Below are 20,353 nucleotides of genomic sequence, written 5' to 3'. Positions count from 1 at the left end.
GGGCGTGTCTTGCAGGGGTTTTGGTGGAGGTGGGCGTGTCTTGCAGGGGTTTTGGTGGAGGTGGGCGTGTCTTACAGGGGTTTTGGTGGAGGTGGGCGTGTCTTGCAGGGGTTTTGGTGGAGGTGGGCGTGTCTTACAGGGGTTTTGGAGGAGGTGGGCGTGTCTTGCAGGGGTTTTGGTGGAGGTGGGCGTGTCTTACAGGGGTTTTGGAGGAGGTGGGCGTGTCTTGCAAGGGGTTTTGGTGGAGGTGGGCGTGTCTTGCAGGGGTTTTTGTGGAGGTGGGCGTGTCTTGCAGGGGTTTTGGAGGTGGGCGTGTCTTGCAAGGGGTTTTGGTGGAGGTGGGCGTGTCCTACAGGGGTTTTGGAGGTGGGCGTGTCTTACAAGAGTTTTAGAGGTGGGCGTGTCTTACAGGGAATTTTGGTAAAAGGTGGGAGTGTCTTACAGGGGTTTTGGTGGCGGTGGGCGTGTCTTGCAGGGGTTTTAGTGGAGGTGGGCGTGTCTTGTGCTCATAACCCTTTTCCTCTGTCTCTACCTGCGTTGTATCAATGACATTTCCCCATGTGTGGACAATAAAGGATTATCTTATCTTATTAAGTAAGATTAAGCGCTTAAGTCATGAGTGAGACTGAAGGTTTCGAACTTTGCTCAGGAAACAAAACCAGAATATAATATAAGAAATAAAACATAATAAATAAAGAACAGGCAGTTTGAGTCCTCCAGGTGTTTATTGTGATGAGACGGATATTTTTTAGTTTTTTTATTACGTTGGTCAAAAAACACTTTCACTTGATCATTCACTCAAAAACAAAGACTGGCGGAGGGAATATTACAATAAAAGGATTTTAAAAAAGGATTTAAAAAATGAAGGAAGTCGGGCTTAAAAAAAATCTAGGTCGTCCGGAGCGTCCAAGTCTCTGTATTCGATGATGCTGCGCGGGTCTCCCCTCATCGCCCTGGAAACAAGACACACGTGTGAGGTTTAAGGTGTGAAGGGTGTGGCACGCCGCAGTCACTGAACGCTCACCTGTTGCCTCTGGGCTTGTTCTGGAAATTCGGGTTCCCCCTGAACGTGTCGTAGTTCCCTCGTCCCGCTCCGAACTGCGCTGGGTACGGCCCTGCGCCTTCAGGAAACACAAACTTACATCAGTTTTTACAATTTTCTAATGTTGACTTTATACCTGTTGTACACACACAGATTGAGCAGGTATGCGAGGAGGAAAGTCGAATTTTTAGAAGAAAGTTTAATTTTTTAAAATAAAATTGGTCCCAAATAAAAAAGTGACAATTTTTAAAACTTTTTTTTTACATAAAAATGTCTTTCAACTTTTAATTATTTTTTTTAAAAACTTAAAAAAAACTGTTCTTTTAAAAAAAAAACTTGACATTGTTTTTTTTAAAAATCTTTTTTCATTACTTTTTAATAAACACTTTTAAAAACTTTATTAAAACTTTAATAAAAACGTTTATCTTATATTTTTTTTCCTTTTCCTTTTTTGTTGTTGTTAGAAAACACTTTTTCAAAACGTTTGTATTAAAACTACTTTTTTAAACTTTTTTTTTTACTATTCATTTTTTTGACATAAAACAACAAAAACAAATAGAACATGTGACCGATTAAACGTGTTTCTTCTCACAATAATCTTCTAATTTATTTGCACAAAGCGTTGACATCGTTCTTTTCAAAACAGAGCGACAAATGAAGCTGCGAGGGGACGTTACCGGGGAAACCGGGCATGGGCGGCCGGACTCCAGGAGGGTATCCCATAATGCTCTGCTGCTGCAGCTGCTGCGGGGACTGGCCAGGGAACGGCTGCATCGCTGTGGGAGGAGCTACGGAGGACAACAGGAAACCAGGTTCATTTGACTGAACTGTAACACGTTCAATACTTCAAAACTTTATTACTGCTACATACGTGTCCAAAACTGTGTCAACAACACGCAGTATTTCACATTTTAAATATATTTGTGGACAAGCAGTCGGCTAGTTCGGATTATTTTTACTGTTATTTATTGAAACGTTTTCATGGATGAAACAACTAATCGATTATTGATATAAATGACAAGTACTTTAGAAAATTGAATGAGAAAAAAAGTTAACAATGAAAATGAACCATAATTCTGTGAAAATTTTGAAAAATGTGAAAAATTATGAACACACTGCGAAAAATGGCCCGACTGATTATCAAAATGATCGTTAGTGGCAGTTGTAAATATTTTAAAACACTCTTCACCAAGATTTATTCACTTAAAACCTGACTTATCTTGTTTTAAGACATTTCTACTAAATAAACAAAAGATAATCAAGTTTATTTCAAGAATCCTGGAGAAGTGAAATTCACTTTCCACTCATTTCAAGGACATTTTAGCCTAAAACAAGTGCATTTTTCTAGTTTTATAAAGGCGTAGTTTTGCAGTGTAGACACATAATGTGGACAATAAAGTCTAAAATGTATTAAAATATGAAATAGTTTATTCTTTTCTGACATTTTGATTCTACGTGTCAGTCAGGGCGGTTCTGTTGGCTCACCTGGCGGGGGGAGGGGCTTGTTCTCGGGGAGGGCGGGCCTCTTGGGGTCGAGCAGGTAGTTGTTGAAGAACTGCACTTCCTGTCTGACGGCGGAGACCTTCTCCCCGTGTTTGTTCAGGATGTGTTTACGGACGAACTCTGGCGCCTGACGAGAGGGAACGAGACGAGGTCAGACTTTTAAAGGGTCAAACACGGTCAAGTATTTTCTTTTTCAACCCTGAATAAACATGTTGTTTATGAAATGTGTTTATTCCAATTTGCATAAAACACAATGAAAACATCAGACTTTATGATGAGGCAAAGCTACAAAGTGTTTATAAATGTTTAGTAATCATTAACTAATCATGATCAAAAAAATAACTTATAGCTACAAAGCATTAAATCTTTAATAATTAATTGATCATGATAAACAAAATAAACTAATCATTAACTATGGCCAAGCATTTATGAATGTGTAGTTATCATTAACTCATGATCAAAAACAAAATCATCATTAACACAGACACTGATGCCATATTATAATGACACCTTCATTTGCGTTAAAGCATGAACAAAGACTTAATTTATAATAATTCCGGCTCAGTAACTAGTTAAGTGTTATGAATTAGATGTTAGAGTATTAGTTAAGTGATTACTAAGCATAAATCATTCTTAGTAAACCATTTGTTCATGCTTTATTAAGTCGTACACTAAACACTAATAACCATTTACTAGAGTTAGGGTTAAACATGTGTAAATGATCAGTTTGACAATCAAATCAAATCAAATCAATTTATTTTTGTAAGGCCCAAAATCACAACAACAGTTGCCTCTGAGGGCCACAGGGATTAATAAATATTGACAACATGTTTTTCAGGGTTATAAAAGTCAGAAAAGTCAGATAAGTCAGAAAAGTCAGATATTCCCCGAGTCTTCCATAGTTCCAGTCCTGGTCAAGCTTATGGTCTCTGGTTCCTCTAGGTTTAAGTCCTCCAGAGCTTTTAAACCCTCGCTCTGGTCCCGGTCATAAGTCCTGGTCCAGACCTTGAACTTCTTGCCGCTGAGGGGACAGAGCCACTTGTCTTTGCTGAGCTCTTGAGTGTTCGCCGTGAGGAACTTCTCCACCTGGAACGGAAAATAAACCGTGTTAACGCGTTCTCCGTTTGTGTCAGAACAAGTCCGGCGACGATCCACGGACTTAAAAACAGCGCAAAAGATCAACTTTTTAAAAATAATTTTATACATGTGTTCAAACAGGAAGTGATTTAAGTAAAAAAAAAAAAAAAAAAAAAAAAAAAAGGGTAAATATAAGTTTTTTTGATACTTTACTGTGTACAAAGTTGTGACAGATATAGTGTACGGTACTTCTCGCACTTGACGCACCACTTTTTCGTCGACTAAAAGGTCAAGCCTATACTTTTCTCATCATGAACAACACACTGAACGACCGAAACAAGCGCTCTGCAGTGGGTTCACGGTGCAGTTTACAGTGGAGTTTACAGTGGGTTTACGGTGCGGTTTACAGTGGGTTTACAGTGGGATGTACAGTGCGGTTACAGTGGGTTTACAGTGCGGTTTACAGTGGGTTTACAGTGCGGTTAAAGGTGGGTTTACAGTGCGGTTAAAGGTGGGTTTACAGTGCGGTTAAAGGTGGGTTTACAGTGCGGTTAAAGGTGGGTTTACAGTGCGGTTTAAGGTGGGTTTACAGGGCGGTTTACGGTAGGTTTACAGGGCGGTTTAAGGTGGGTTTACAGGGCGGTTTACGGTAGGTTTACAGGGCGGTTTACGGTAGGTTTACAGGGCGGTTTAAGGTGGGTTTACAGTGCGGCGTGTTGTACCTCTTGTTCCGGGTCCTTCTTCCCGAGTCGGGTCGCTTCCTCTTCGCTCACGCTTTCTGTCAGCGACAGGAGCGGAGCCATGCGCTGCTCGCACATCTTCAGGTGCTCCGACACTGACCAATCACAGCAGAGAGAGAGACTGGCATTACATCACCACCCGCCGACCAATCAGGAGGCACGACGACGAGGCAGAAACAGTCAAGCGTGAACCAGGTCTGAACGTGGCGAGATGGAGACTAAACTAGGGCCGAACGCATTTCTGACCGTTTTAAAATCATGTTATTTTGTCTAAACCATGTGACCTCGCCGTGTTTGCGGCCTCACCTTCAGCCGCAGTGATCTTGGCCACAGGCAGGGGGCCTCGCACGTGCATCAGGCCACAGCGATGCGGCATCTCGTCCTCCGCCGGGTACTCGCAGAAGTTGTAATAATCAACGGAGTGGACGAGGCGCAGGTACAGCAGCAGCCTGTCCAGCACCTGGGGGCAATGGTGAGAGGTCAAACACTGTGTCAGATGCCCTCCCGTCCTCTTTATGACAATCTATGCACTGTAATGACTCAAATCCATTAATAAAAACCATTAAAGTGCACAAATCAACCAAAATGTAGCTCCACGCATTAGCCCGGGCAGTTATAAACCAACGTTTGGGAGTGACATCTCGGCGTCGACGTCAGCGGGTGATAAACTTTGTCCAGACGACGGGCGATCGTCCACCTCAGGGTTCTCAAACGTCGCAAGAGTTTCCGAGTACACATTTTGAGTCGCAGTTTGCCGTCGATTAAAGGGCCAGTTTAGTCACACTTGGATGCCTTTGACGGACGCGTTTCGCCGCTTCGACTCTCACGCTTGTTCCGGCCGCGGAGCGAGCAGTGGGTGCGATCGCGGTGACGTGCAGTACGCGGTACGTCTTTAGCTGCCAACGAAACACAATACGAAGCTACGACGTGAACACGTAGTTAGACACATCACAAGAAGACCAAAAGAGCTCAATTATTGCTATTTTACCATTTTGGTTTGATAGAATGACTAATTCTATTGTTTTAAGTCAAGAAAGATTTTGAAATTGAGCGCTTACTATACATTTGTTTTGTTTTTTATCGGGTTTGTGCAGCACTTTGGAAACTCACTAATGGGCTACATTAGGCTTTTAGCTAGAGGGCCGTCTTCCCTTATTTTGGACGCGGTATTTTGACATGTGGACGGGCATTTTCGAGTGCAAGGACGGGGTCATTTTTATTAATACATTTAGAAAAGTGCATCATTAAATCGGGCCGGGAAGCGTTTGATGATAGTCCACCACGGTCCGCACCATGACAGTTTACCGTTTACAAGTGAAGATTTGCATGCTGCGCGCTGATTGGTCGACAAAGTTTGTGTGCTTGGCTCTGATTGGCTGCCGAGCCGTGGTCTGGAAAATACCGAAGCTCCACGTTTGCCGAACCTCCACGGCCAAATACCATGTCAAATACAGCGCGATATGCCTCTCCTAAGTTGCAGAGTGTGATCCGCACGGCCGAGAGGCGCAGGCGGCGCGAGAGTATGGAAAGTCAATATGATACGAGAAGCGTGCGGGCGCCGCTCTAGATCGCCGTGTAGGCGCCTCCGCGTTAAAAGCGCCGCTTTATTTAGTAAAAGCGTTTAAAAAAGGTCGTGATACACATATTGGCTTTCCATAGCCTTCTGAAAATTTTTTAAGCCCTCGAACAAAATTATTTGGACGGGGTGTTTTCAAATCCTAGCTAAAAGCCTAAGCTACATAAAGTGGATTTGTATGAAGTGTGCGTGTGTGTGTCCACCTGCAGCAGCGTCTCGTCCGTCTCCAGGGCGACCTCAGAGGGGTCCTTGGCGTCGTTGGCCTCGTTGGAAGCGACGCCGGTCAGCTCCTCCTCCTCCGCGCTCACCTCCTCGATCAGGTAGTCCGTGATGTTCTTCAACACCGGGTTGGACTCCATCTGAAAGACGACCGCCGAGGGTTTTAACGCCGGGGACCGAACAGAGGCTCGAGCGGGAGAAAGCTGCGACTGCGTGAGTTTAAATGAGGACTAAACCAGGACGATGCAAGGTCAAAGACTTTAAAAAGGAAATACGAGACGCTTTCGATGGGTCGAGTGTTTCAGAAATGTGAAAACGGCACTAAAATCTATCTGTAAAGGACACATATCATGCCAAATTGATGCTTTTTGACATGTTGCCGTCATTAAAAGCACACCTGGAGTCGTATTATCTTCATTCACGCTCGTGTCTATAATCCTGTTTACGAGCTCATCTCCTCAAAAAGCACTCCGTTTCAAATTTCCTGACATTTGTGATGTCAAATGTGGAGATCTGGAGGTCTCCTGTGCCGTTTGTAAGTCCACAATTCATCACGCTTCTGTCTCAAATCACGTCCATCGCAACTGCGCGCTTGCATTAGCATGTCGAGGGGAAGCTTGCTTTTGTTTTATTTCCTCATGGTAATTCCCTCTGCTGCCAACAGGTGGAGCGCTCACACAAATCCCCATGAATCAAAGTCATGTGTGGTTTTCTGTAGATAAAACATTTTAAGCTCTAAAACACGAGAACAATTAGAACTGAAGTTTGGACAATATCGTGAATGTCGTTTTCAAGTTACGCAACATCTGGATATAGAGTTTATATCATTTATTGTAAAAAATGCTACAAAAAGAGCAGATTATAAAGGAAAAATGCGATGTTTTTAACTTTTAACTAAAAAAAGTATGAGGATTTCTGCAATTTTGTGATGAATCTTACAGATATTTCCCATTCGTTTGATAATTAAACCCGTTTTAAAATACACGTTTTTACACATTTCTGATAAATTGGCATTATAATGTGCAAAACAATATTTACATTTATTTTTGTCAGTATGGTCTGGTCATATAGTGCAAGTTTACAGGCCAAGAACAATAAAAAATAAAGCATAACATGTATATTTTCATGTCCTTAACCATCTACAACCTGCGCATTACGGTCAATCGAGAAAAAAGGCAGTATTTTAGTGACAAATACAAATGAACTCGGCACTAAACCTCGTGGTGCGGTCGCAGGTGCACAGTGGCAGCAGCGCCCCCCCGTGGCCGCCGTACCTGGGAGCTCCAGAGCGCCCCCTTCTGGTCCAGCGCGTGGATGAGCTTGGCGGAGAGCCGGATGTCGTTCCGGATGACGGGCTTGTGGTGCGTGAGTCCGTTCACGCTGCGCACTCGCCGGCACAGGTCTCTGTTCACCACCGGCGCCAGCTCCACGTCCTTCAGCTGGACAACACAGACTGGTTAGAACGCACGCCCAGACCCGCCCACAGATCCGCCCCTTTTTGCTTTCGACTACCAAGAAAACGGTAATTTAAAACAGACTACGGTGGAGCGGTGAGCCGAAAACTGAAAAAACTGCCATTTTAATATGTTTATGATGATATAACGACAGACAAAACGTGATATTTGTCAGACAAAGTACAGCCAGAGTCAAGTCTTAGTGCTTAAAACAAGACTTAAAACAAAACGACTGAATAGATCTTGTATTTTTTGCAATTTTCTTTGATTTTTGTCAATGGTCCTTACAAAAAAAGACATGTTCCAGTTTCTTTCTGTAAAATTAAACACTGAAACTGTACAAACTGCATTTTTATAGAAATGTTTCAAGTCTTAGTGCTTTTCATCAAGTCATTCAAATACCGTATTTTCTGGACTATAAGTCGCACTGGAGTATAAGTCGCACCAGCCGAAAAATACATAAAAATAAATAAAATAAAATATAAAATCAAACATAAAATATAAAATCAATTTAATATATAAAATAATCTTGTTAATTGATTTAATTCTTGGTTAGTAGTAGTTTTGACCTGGTTTGGTATTGGTTTTGTCCCCATTTAATTCTGCTGAAGACCCGTTTTCTGTCCGAGTCTAATTCATCAGTAATTATATCATTCTATTGACTAAATTCTATTGTGTTGGGGATATTTTGTGTGACCCAAAATGTTACAGTGGTGGCGTGTTGTGTTGAGGCTTTGTCCCTCGGGAATATTAAGTTGAATAACCCTGATTTAAACCAACAATAATGGATCAGACTGAAATTAGAGACACTATAGATGTTCATAAAGAATCTAGTCTATGTCGTTTACCCGAATGTTCTGCAGGTTCCAGCAGGTTTCTTTAATGTTCACGCTGCGATCGAACGTCACCCAACAGCGCCGGAAAAACCTGAAACATTCACACAGTTAAAGTCGCATAAAGTCGCCAACGATCGCATCCAAATTTGATCTCGGAAATGCATTTTTGAAAACCGACCTCCGCTCCGGTTGAGGGTCGGACAGCGCCACCCGCAGGAAGCCTGGATACCTGCGACACAGCTGTAAAAGACGCACAAATGACACGTTTATCTAAGGATTTTTGAGGATTATTAGGCCAAAATTAAACTTTACTTCTTTTTATAGTCGGCTTTTATTTTTCTGATTAGTTGATGAGACAAACAATTATTTATATTGTTCGTTGAGACTTCAGTAATACATTTTTAACCAAATAAAGGTTTCAACATCGACTGTACTATTGATGAAAATCCAAAATGGTTTATTCTTTGACATTTTTGATTGAATGTCACCGTCTTTGTCATAAAAAGGTCTTTTCGTATAAGTTTTCGAGCCAGAACAGTCAAAATAATGAGGATTTTTTTAGGTTTAAACAGCTCCTTTTTTGAACAGAGTAGTTTCTTTTTACACATTTTAAGGTGATAAAACAAGCCAAAAGTATTAGTCGTCACACTAGTTGATTTGTTTTCAACTGTGTGGGGATAAAATTAATGAGAAACATTGAAATATCCGGTTTTAATCTACATAAAAACGTCTAAATATAGTTAGGATCAGTACAAACGTGCTCTGAAATCCATGTTGTCAGGTCTATTTCAGTTTGTCAATGTGTGTTTAAAGGCTTTGAACAGAATCCTATTATTATCTTTAACATATTAGTTTATTGTGTAGTTTTTCCTGCTCATTGCTACAGACCATTTATTCTCTGTTCACAATTCAAAACAGGCTAAAGAGACTTTGTTTGGACCGGGTTTAGTGACACGTTCACATCTGTCCTGGTTAAGTCCTGGATTGGACCTGATTTAATTCTGATTTACACCTGATTAAATCACGTGTGAGTCCTGGTTTAGTCCTGATTATAGCATTTTTATGGCTTAGTTTAGTCTTGCTTTAGTCTGGGATGATTTAGTCTCAATTCAGACCTGGTTTAGCCCTGGGTTTAGACCTGGTTAAGTCCCATTTTTGTCCCAGTTTAAACATGGTTTAGTCCCGGTTTAAACCTGGTTTAGTCCCGGTTTAGACCCATTTTAGACCTGGTTTAGTCCCGATTTGGACCTGGTTTGGACCTGGTTTAGTCCCATTTTAGTCCCGATTTGGACCTGGTTTAGTCCCGTTTCAGACCCGGTTTAGACCTGGTTAAGTCCCATTTTAGACCTGGTTTGGACTTGCTTTAGCCTCGTTTAAGATGCGTTTTAGACCTGATTTAGACCTGGTTTACATATAATTATAATTTTCAATCGTTACATTCCAATAATCCGAAAATGATAAGATTTGTGCCGTGAACAGAGCCGGCGCATTTATTCTTTTTAGACCGTCACAAATAGAAATAAACTAAGTTGAACTTAAAGCCGCGTACATTGGTGAGCTCTTCTTTGGAAACCTCCGGCGGAATGGTCCGGATAAAGAGCGACGTCGTCAGGTGGAGGGGGCGTGGCTTGGCTGGCCCCTCCTCCTTCTTACTCCTCTCTTTACGCTCTTTTCGCCGCTCTGCGTGAAAAAAAAAAAAAATCCCAAATCACTCAAAGCAAAGCCGCGAAAGACGTTTGGACGAACCGGCATAACAACTTTATACTAATTACGGGCGACAAAGATGAAAGCGAATATTTGGGTCATAATCGTCGTGGCATTAATATAAACCTTTTTCCGTAACAAAACATCGCGCTTCAAAACGTGTTACCGTGACAGATTTAACGCCGCTTCCCGACAAACGCCAAAACCTCTCACCGCTGTCGGGCTCCTCCTCCTCCTCGTCCTCGTCGTGCTCCGATTGGTCCTTGTCCGACGGCTCCTTCTCCGATTGGTCGGAGTCGGATTCGGAGGCGCTTCCCTCGCCCGAGTCGACGGAGACGCTGCGCTTCCGCTTTTTACCCTGGGAAAAAAGACAAGACGGTGGTTTAACTGGGAAAGATGAGGAATATTTTTGATTTTTTGGGGGGATTTTTGTTTCATATTTGTTGAATTTTGTTAGGAATTTTGTTTTGATTTTTTTTAAACCGGAAAAATACATTACATATTTATATAAGATATTATTTTAATAGTTAACAAGTTGTCGAGATATTTTATTACAATAAACAAAAAAAAAGGTTGAAAATATTTACAAATAAAGTATTAATGATAAAAATATGAAACTTTCTTTTTTTGACATTTTGATTGAACATTGTCACAGTTTTTGTTATAAAACTGTCTTTTTACATGTGTTTTAGCGCCTGTACAGTTAATTAACCGATTAACTGCCACAAAACTAGTGCCAAATAACCCAAAAAATGAATGTCCACAAATTGAAGTAAAGTTTGAGTAAAATGAAAAAAAAAAAAAAGTACTTTTCCTCTTGCGTAAAACCGTAACAAAATATATTTTCTCAACTAGAATGTAATTGATTGCACTTTTAAGGATGATGTTGTACTTCTTTAGCTTCGTTAATCTTCCATTTTCATTAAAACGTGAAAAAAAAAAAGACAGAAAACTAACGTACCACCAAAAAATATTGGAGGATCAGAAATAGTCAATTTTTATCCCGTTTAGTGCTGCTATGTCCTTAAACATCTCCAAATATTCAAATATAAAACACACATTTATCAGCTACAACAAACTAAACGTCGTCCCGTTTAAAACTCACTCGCTTCTTCTTGTTCTCTTCTTTTTTCTTCTTCTTCTTTTTCTTCTTCTCCTCCGCTGGCGGATCCTCCTCTTCTTCTTCCTCCTCCTCCATTTTTTCCTCCTCTCCATTCTGTTTAGTCTTGTCGTTCTCTTCCTTTTACAATAAAAAAGAAGTACAAAAACATGTTTAATTTTTTTTTTTTTTAATCTTTAACTGTAAAATTAAAACAAATTTAACGGAAATTCCGAAATGATAAAATTTAACTGAGAATACATTTTGTAGAGGACAAAAATAATCTTCAGAAATATCCACGGCATTAAGAGTCTGGCATCAAAAGTTACAGGTCGGATCTGTGGAAAATGCCTGATTTTCAACCCATTTTCAAGCAGATGCGATTAAATAAAGACGAGTCCAAAGCCGCACTGTGGAACATTTCAGGCACGGCAATAACATCTCCATGGAGACGAGCCCTGACCAGAAATGTGACTCGGTGCAGCTTTAAACATCCGTTATTCTTCAACCCAACGAGGACAACACTCACATTATTAAAATAGATAATAAAACTAACAAATAAACTAACGTCACATAAACTGGGCCAAATTGGACGTTTCCTGAATAGATTAAGTTTTTGGTCTTTATAGAGGAAGAGAACAAGAGCGCGTGGTCATTTTAAAGAAACCATCATGATTTTGCGTTGGAAATAACATTATCTGAATAAAACTGAATTTAAAAAGTGTGTTTTGTTGTCATCGCGGTATCGAAATCGGTATCGAGCAGTTTTCCAAACTGTTCTTTTGTAATCTACTCGAATAACCATTTTGCTGCTTAAACATTCTTCCTGTTTTAGTTTTATTAAAAGTATAAGAGTTTTTTTATGATCATACTTTAGTGCCTAATCTGTTTCCGTTCCTAATCTGTGTTGCAACATGGAATTTCCCCATTGTGGTACGAATAAAGGTTCTCTCATCTCATCTTCTATTGTAAACAGAGACTTTTTAAATACTTTATCAACAGAATGAAGGTTGAAATGTTGAGACTGAAAACTTCTAAACACGAATAAAGTGCATTGTTCAAGAAAAACAGATTTTTTGGGGACATTTTGATCTATAAAAGGTCTTTTCCTAAGTGTATTAAGTGTGTATGGTCCAGGTAACGATTGAGATCTTTCTTATGGTCACGATTGGTTGATTAATTGCTTGTTTTAATGTTACACAAACACATATCTGACATAAACCCGACTCGTAACGCTCCTCGATCACCTTCTCGTCTTGATCCTTGGTCTCGGGGCTGGTCTCCGCCGGCTTTCGCTTCTCCTCCGACGGCCCCGCCTGATCCGCGTCTTTGCTCCCGCTTCCTGGTTCCGTTTTAGCTCCGCCCTCTGTAGTTGTCGCAGCGCTGGCCCCGCCCCCGGCATCCCCCCCGGCGCCGGCGGGAGTTTCCAAAACCTGCAGGTCCAGGTCCGTGCCGCCCTCCATTTTTATCACGGCTGAGAAACAAACAAATATTACGTTACCCACAATGCAACGCTGACGTGACTGTAAAACATGCAGGAGATCACCGGACTCATTCTGAGCATTTCTGCCTCGAATCACGTTTAAATTAGCACGTCGGGGCAAGCTAGCTTTTTTTAAATTCCCCGTGGTAATTGCCTCTGCTGCCTGTAGATGGAGTGCAAACACCAAATCTTGACAACTGAGCGATTTTTTATACATTTGAAGTTTTTTTTATACATTATTGTAAGATATTTTTATACATTTGAAGTTTTTTTTTATACATTATTCTAACTTTTTTTTAATACATTAAGATTTTTTAATATATTATTTAAAGATTTTTTTAATACATTTTAAGTTTTTTATACATTATTTTAAGATATTTTTATAAATTTTAACTATTTTAATACATTTTAACTATTTTTTTTATACATTAAGATTTTTTTTATACATTTCAAGTTTTTTTATACATTATTTTAAGATTTTTTTATACATTATTTAAAGTTTTTTTTAATACATTTTAAGTTTTTTATACATTATTTTAAGATTTTTTTATACATTATTTTAAGTTCTACAACATGAAATGCCAAAAGGTGCTCAAGAGTTTAAAGAAAAATCAACACAAATAATGCATAAGTGTCCTGTAGATACGTTTTTAGTCATAGAACGATACTTTTCATGTACCGTATTTTCCGGACTATAAGTTGTATCAGTCAAAAAATGCATAATAGAGAAGAAAAAAACATATTTAAGTCGCACTGGAGTATGAAATGCGGTTGCAAGTGTGAAAATAACAAATAATATCACATATAAGTCGCTCCAGAGTAAAGTATATAAGTATAAATATATGTTTAAGTCCCACCCTGGCCAAAACTATGAAAAAAGGTGCAACTTAGTCCGGAAAACACGGTATACAGAGAAACAAACATGACTGGACCCTCACCCGCGTCCATGAGCTTGACGATCTTGGGGGCGTGGTCCATGTCGAGCTTGACGCCGTCCAGCCAGTGGTTGTCGAGCAGGAAGAGGAAGACGTCCAGCCGGGTCTTGAGCGCGGCCTGCGTCTCCGCCTTCCGCGCCGCGATGTCGTCCGGGTGATACTTGGAGCGGAACCACTCGTGCGGCTTGTGCGAGAGGAAGAAGTCCTGCAGCTGCTGCCGCCGGAAGTCCAGCTTGTACTGGTTGTAGCGTTTCACCGCCTCCGTCTCGTCCACGTTGTCCTCCAGGTTCAGCAGGAAGTCCTGGAGGAGACAGAAGAGGAATCACCACCGGCTTAAAGCGCCCCCTACAGGCCAGACGACACATTGAACTAAAAAAAACGCATATATTCTGCCAAAAAAATTATCAAAATGTTATCAAAGAATAGCACATTTTTTAGGTTTAGAACTTCACTTCCAGTTTGTAATTGATACAACGTCACAGTAGGAAATTATCCAGCAACCACTGGGCCAAAACTCATCTAATAAATATAAGAGAGCGACTTTGTTTTGTTGAATTAATGTTTCAGAGAGTCAAAAAAGTAGTTTCTTTGTGTAAATTCTGCATAAACTTAGATTGGAATGAGTGTCCCTGGTGTGATGTCACTTCCTGTCATTTTTCTATAGATTTTTTCAACGTTTTCTCCACAAACACCTGCTCAATTGATAAAGTAAAATTGTAAAAATCTGTCATAGGCACTTTTTAAATCATGGTTTAAAGGCACAATGGGCGATTTTTCGGCGATTTGGGAACGCAGGCGGAAGTGCACATGCCCCTCCCCCGTGTGGACTGATACAACACACACGTGCGTTTGTTTACTAGCGCGACGGAGCGCATCGCATCCCTCGTCTCCCGTAGATTTCCGTCCTCATCTGACTCAGCTCGAACTGTCTTTCTCCGTCTTAATTTTGTCCCGTACACTGAGGGAACTATATTATGATAGATTCATGCGCTTAGACACGGGGAAACGTGCTGCTCTCATGGGGACGAGCCGCACGAGGCTGCAGGTGAGCGGTAGGTATGTGAATGAACTACTCGGCTGTCCAGGCCACGAGGAAATGAGACAAAGATTTGGCGCCCAAAATCCTCCAATATTCCTTTTTAAAAATTGAAAGTGCTCGGTGCAGTACCTTGAAGCTCCTCATGGTGGGCGGACCTGGAGGAGGCAAGTCTGGATCCATCAAACCCAACCTGCCAATCACCACACACATGTCAATATCACTATGTCATTCTAATACATACCAACATATACACACACTTTTTAAAAAATCTATTATAAAGCATCAATAGTGTTCAGCTTCCTGTTTATTTTGTATAAATATTTTCATTAAAAAAAATAAAAATACACATGAAAAAGAGCACGCCCATACATGCTAAACTTAATTAAAAAAATATATATATATATTAATAAGAGATTTTAAAAAAAACAAGACACAGAACAAAACCACACACGCTAAACTTACAAAAATGAAATATTTGAAAAACACTTGAAACTGAACGAGACCACACATGCTAAACATGCTAATAATTTTTAAAAAAGACAAAAAGAGGCAGAACAAGACGAGAGAATATCGCAAAACAAAATAAATGTCCCAATTTAGTCTATCAAATGTATCAAACCTTGGGAGGACTTTTTTCCATTTAAGAGTTATAACATTTAATTTAAATCGTGGTCATAAAGTCTCATCATTCTGAAACTCGTGGATTAATTTAGCGTGAAAAAACTACAATCGATGAATCACAACTAATCGCAAATAATCAAAAACTAATTAGCACAAGGATGATTAGACAGTGCGAGCGCCGTACCTGCCCTGCAGCGGGTGTCCGTGTGGCGGCGGCAGGTGTGGCAGCTCCGGGGGCCAGTGGGGGCCTCCAGGAAACGGAGGCCCTCCATACGGCATGTCGTATCTGTACGGCTCCCCCCGGTGGTCGTCCCTGGAAGAACGGGAGGATTCAGTCACGAAACAATCACGTCATGTACAGTTTATTTAGTTTAGGGTTTCCCCGTTAATAAAGAGACGATTTTATGTAATTTTTTCAGCTCTTTTTTATACTATAAATGAATAAAACAATATAATCAATGTCCAAATTTAGATTATCTTACAATAAAGTGAACAAAAACATTCTAAATGCCAGAATAGAGGCAAATGTTAACGGCAACGTATCAATGTGTCACAAACATGAAAACTTTAGATGGTTTTGTTAAATGAAAACCACATCAGAGCTTAGTTTAGATAAATGTAATGTTGTATTTTGCCAATTTTTATTTTTTATCCTACAGCAGATTTAAATTGTCTTTCTTTTTTTTTCATCGTTTTATGTTGCACTGAGATAAGTTCCTATGTTTGTGGATTCTGCTCATTGACAACGGCAATAAACCTTTTCTGATTCTGATATAATAGAAGATTATGACTGAGTTTTAGGTTTCACTGGACAAATACTAAAGAAATGAATATTTTTTCCATTTTGTATAGAGAGATATATTGCACACTTTACCACAGAGTATCGTGTTTAAGTATCGTGAAGCTTAAACAAATTGACATCGGTCAATCATTAAAAATGCTGTGTTCTCGCTGAGGGGTTTTGGCATGGTGGGGGTATTAAAATAACCATGCTCGGAAAAGCACCATGGCGCTCGCATGGTACCCAAAAGATATGGAATATGATCACACTCCGCCTCTGAGGAGCGGCGTATGGTGTAAATTACAACACTCATTTACGGCACTCTCTTAATTTACACCATACGCAACTCCTAAGAGACAGAGAGTGATCATATTGGCTTTCCATATCTTTTGGGTGCCATGCGAGCTCCGTGGTGCTTTGTGGGCCATCCTCAGCCCAGCGGGAACACTGAAACGCACTATGATCTACATCACTTTGGCTCCAGTCGCCTCCGTTCCTGTATTTTAAACACCCTGATCGTATTTTAAAGGGTCGACCGCCTCCTGATGCAACATTTGACCGCGCGCGGCGGCTCGTACTGACCAGTCCCTCCTCATGCGTTTGTGCTGCGGGCTCATGTGTCTGGGCGGGGAAAAGCGCTCTCTCCGCCCCCTGTCGTACTCCCGCCTCCGCTCACGACCTCGATCCCAGTCCCTGAACGCACCACAGAGAGAGAGGTCAGTAAACGGTCAGTAAAGTGCACGGCAGACGCCCTCTCCACAGACGTACCTCTCGGGCCAGTCGTCCCGCCTCCTCTCCTCCCGCTCTCTGGACCGCTCCATGTCGCTTCTCTCGCGCCGGAACTTGTCCCGGCGCCGGCGGTCGAGCTCGTCGTCGCTGTCGCCCATCGCTGCTCGGACGAAACGTTCACCCACGAGAAAAGGACGATCCACCGGTTATTGAAGAGGGCGGACGGGGAGGGCGGAGACCACAGGTTATTTCAGATTTAGGTTATTTCAAGTTGGGTTTCTTATAGTACAATAATACTATAGTCAAAAGTAAGAAGTATCACAACACAGTATTGAAACTGAATTATAAAGTCGGGCAAGTATTTTTAAATGTATCGTATTTCCCGGACAATAAGTCGCACCTTTTTTCATAGTTTTGGCCTTGGTGCTACTTATACTTATACTAGCGACTTATATGTGATATTGTTTGTTATTTTCACACTTGACTTATACTCCAGAAAATACGGTACAATATTGTTAAAAAACATGAAATGCAATACAACAATATAACTGACAAAATAGCACAATTAAACACATAGTAACTGTAATAAATCATACGTTAAGTACTCAAAACTCTAGTCTTTTTATAATATGACAAAAAATAAGTATGACTTCCAAACGATCACAAAGACAGGATAAATATTGAGCCCAAAAAATCTAATTTATCAAACAAGTCGATGTAATTATTAATTCGACAGTCAAATAGCTTTTAAAAAAAACTGTTTTAACCAAATAAAAGGTTGAAATATGGCGACTGGCGGCGTCCAGATACTATATAAATACTATATAAATATAAATAACTAGTCTAGTTATGGGTGAATACTTCTCATTTACTGACATGTTGATTTAAGTTAAGGTATTTTTCTTGTGCTTTTCTTTTATGTTTGGTTCAGATAACGATGACGACTATCGACTAGTCACGATTATTCGGATTAATCAATTAATCGTTGCAGCCCAAGGCACAAGTCCAAAATCTGTGGACAACTTTGCAATTAAATATACTTGTGTTGTCTTCATTTTGAGTAAATATCTCTCATTTACTCAAACCGTGCACTTTGATTGACTTTTGTGCAGACTGACGTTGTAAACAGGTTTCATCAGAATAACACGTTCAAACCAAAAAAACAGACACTTTAGTGAATGAATGAAAGGCTACAAAACATTAGCATCGTTAGCATTTAGCAACACGTCGACATGCGCAGATTACGACACAATAACGTTGCCTTCGCGCATGCAGATTAAACAGGATTGAGTTTAAAACGTGTGGATTTGAGTTAAATATGATTCGCCACGTGTTTAAAGACTAAAAAGTGCAGATTTGGAGCGTTTAGTTGTAGCTTGAAGCGGTGGATTAGCACAACAGCTAACGGCGCTGTCGCTTCAGATGCAGATTTAACACATTTAATCGTTTACATTTGCGGTGTTTACGCTTCGGGGCGAGAGGCCGAGTGTAAACGACACATGTGCGTGGATTTTACCTGCGACTGTGGAGGGATTTGTGGAGGAAACCGGGGGTAAAAGCGGCGAGAAGCGGCTAAAACAGGAGGTGAGGACGCGCCGCGGACACGCTCAGACCAGAGACTTCCGCTGCATGTGAGTCTGCGCGGAGCAAACAGCGCCTCCAGCGGCCAGCGGCGGGTACTTCACTTCTTTAAGTTTAAACTTTAAAGTAAAGAAACGAGCAGAAAAAGAGTAAAAATTACTTAAATGTGGCTGGAATTTACATATTTACATTTAATTAAGTAAACTTTGCAAGAAATCTACTTATTGGAGTAATCTAATCAATTATTATCTTATCTATTCTTATTTTTATTATAATTATTATTTTTTCATAATAACATTTTTAAGTCAATCTGCATTTTGACACTTTTGTAAATTCTACCATGGATTTCTGACCTGCCTCTGAGGACTAAATCAAGGTCAAGACTCAGACTAAACCAGATTTAAATAAGGTCCTCCAGTCTACTACTACTACTACAACTACAATTACAACTACTACAACTATTACAACTACTACTACTACTACAACTACTACAACTACTACAACTACAATTACAACTACAACTACTACAACTACAATTACAACTACAACTACTACAACTACTACAACTACTACAACTACAATTACAATTACTACAACTATTACAACTACTACTACTACTACAACTACTACAACTACTACAACTACAATTACAACTACAACTACTACAACTACTACAACTACTACAACTACAATTACAACTACTACAACTACTACAATTACAACTACAACTACTACAACTATTACAACTACTACTACTACAACTACAACTACTACAACTATTACAACTACTACTACTACTACTACTACTACAACTACAACTACTACAACTATTACAACTACTACTACTACAACTACAACTACTACAACTATTACAACTACTACTACTACTACTACAACTACTACAACTATTACAACTACTACAACTACTACAACTACAACTACAACTACTACAACTATTACAACTACTACTACTACTACTACAACTACTACAACTATTACAACTACTACAACTACTACAACTACAACTACAACTACTACAACTATTACAACTACTACTACTACTACTACTACTACAACTACAACTACTACAACTATTACAACTACTACAACTACTACAACAACAACTACTGAGGCTGAACCAGAACAGAAGGTCCAAACTAGGCCCAAACCAGGTCTAACCCAGGTCTAATCCAGGCCCAAACCAGGTCCAAACCAGGTCTAACCCAGGTCTAATCCAGGCCCAAACCAGGTCCAAACCAGGTCTAACCCAGGTCTAATCCAGGCCCAAACCAGGTCCAAACCAGGTCTAACCCAGGTCTAATCCAGGTCCAAACCAGGTCTAACCCAGGTCCAAATCAGGTCCAAACCAGGCCCAACCCAGGTCTAACCCAGGCCCAACCCAGGTCCAAACCAGGTCCAAACCAGGTCTAATCCAGGTCCAAACCAGGTCTAACCCAGGTCCAAAACAGGTCCAAACCAGGTCTAACCCAGGCCCAACCCAGGTCTAACCCAGGTCCAAATCAGGCCCAAACTAGGTCTAACCGAGGTCTAACCCAGGTCTAACCCAGGTCTAACACAGGTCCAACCCAGGTCTAAGCCAGGCCCGGCCCAGGTCTTACAAGTGGTTTATTGGGTGGTGTATGTGCTTGTATCGTGTGGTTGGGACAGGATTTCCTCAGTCGGACTCACTGCTGTAGAATGAAGCTGAAGCTGATTCTCTGTGAGTACATTCATGAGTTTTTCCATCAAAACAAATCTTTAATACATTATATAAACGTGAAATGTCATATTTCCTTCATTTTGTGTTTGTTTTTAGTGGTGGTGGTCATTGTGAAAGGTAGATCTGTGCACGCTCGAGGTATGTAACGGAAACACGCTTCTTCTGCACTTCTTTTGTGGTGTTTTCACACATTTCTTGGGCGCACTTTAATGTG

General features: G+C 40.5%; 1 protein-coding gene across 1 annotated transcript; it reads right to left on the bottom strand.

The window, feature by feature from the left end:
- Positions 1 to 706: 706 nt before the first annotated feature.
- On the bottom strand, positions 707 to 18,452 carry LOC140371451 (serrate RNA effector molecule homolog). Its single transcript, XM_072458602.1, has 21 exons — positions 18,355 to 18,452; positions 16,878 to 16,998; positions 16,692 to 16,802; positions 15,513 to 15,641; positions 14,837 to 14,897; positions 13,672 to 13,969; positions 12,498 to 12,724; positions 11,257 to 11,391; positions 10,365 to 10,509; positions 9,997 to 10,127; positions 8,626 to 8,687; positions 8,460 to 8,538; positions 7,432 to 7,596; positions 6,142 to 6,297; positions 4,669 to 4,822; positions 4,345 to 4,457; positions 3,551 to 3,631; positions 2,528 to 2,672; positions 1,720 to 1,830; positions 1,025 to 1,121; positions 707 to 953 (listed from the first exon to the last, which is right to left on the bottom strand). Exons 2-21 carry the CDS (start codon positions 16,994 to 16,996, stop codon positions 878 to 880), a joined length of 2,595 nt encoding a protein of 864 aa, XP_072314703.1. The 5' UTR covers positions 16,997 to 16,998; positions 18,355 to 18,452; the 3' UTR covers positions 707 to 877.
- Between the last annotated feature and the right edge of the window lie 1,901 nt (positions 18,453 to 20,353).

Source organism: Eucyclogobius newberryi, unplaced genomic scaffold (assembly GCF_026437365.1).
Source record: "Eucyclogobius newberryi isolate DKJ021-1_F unplaced genomic scaffold, fEucNew1.0.hap1 SCAF_22, whole genome shotgun sequence".
In the NCBI taxonomy this organism is placed as follows: Eukaryota; Metazoa; Chordata; class Actinopteri; order Gobiiformes; family Gobiidae; genus Eucyclogobius; species Eucyclogobius newberryi.
This window is presented reverse-complemented; position numbering and strand designations above follow the sequence as displayed.

Bases quoted from the DNA above. Each gene is read 5' to 3' on its own strand.
- LOC140371451 (XM_072458602.1), bottom strand. From the start codon at position 16,996: ATGGGCGACAGCGACGACGAGCTCGACCGCCGGCGCCGGGACAAGTTC. The intron at 12,725-13,671 runs GTGAGGGTCCAG...TTTGTTTCTCAG, and splicing joins CGTCAAGCTCATGGACGCGG to CCGTGATAAAAATGGAGGGC. The intron at 4,458-4,668 runs GTGAGGCCGCAA...GTGATTGGTCAG, and splicing joins CAAGATCACTGCGGCTGAAG to TGTCGGAGCACCTGAAGATG.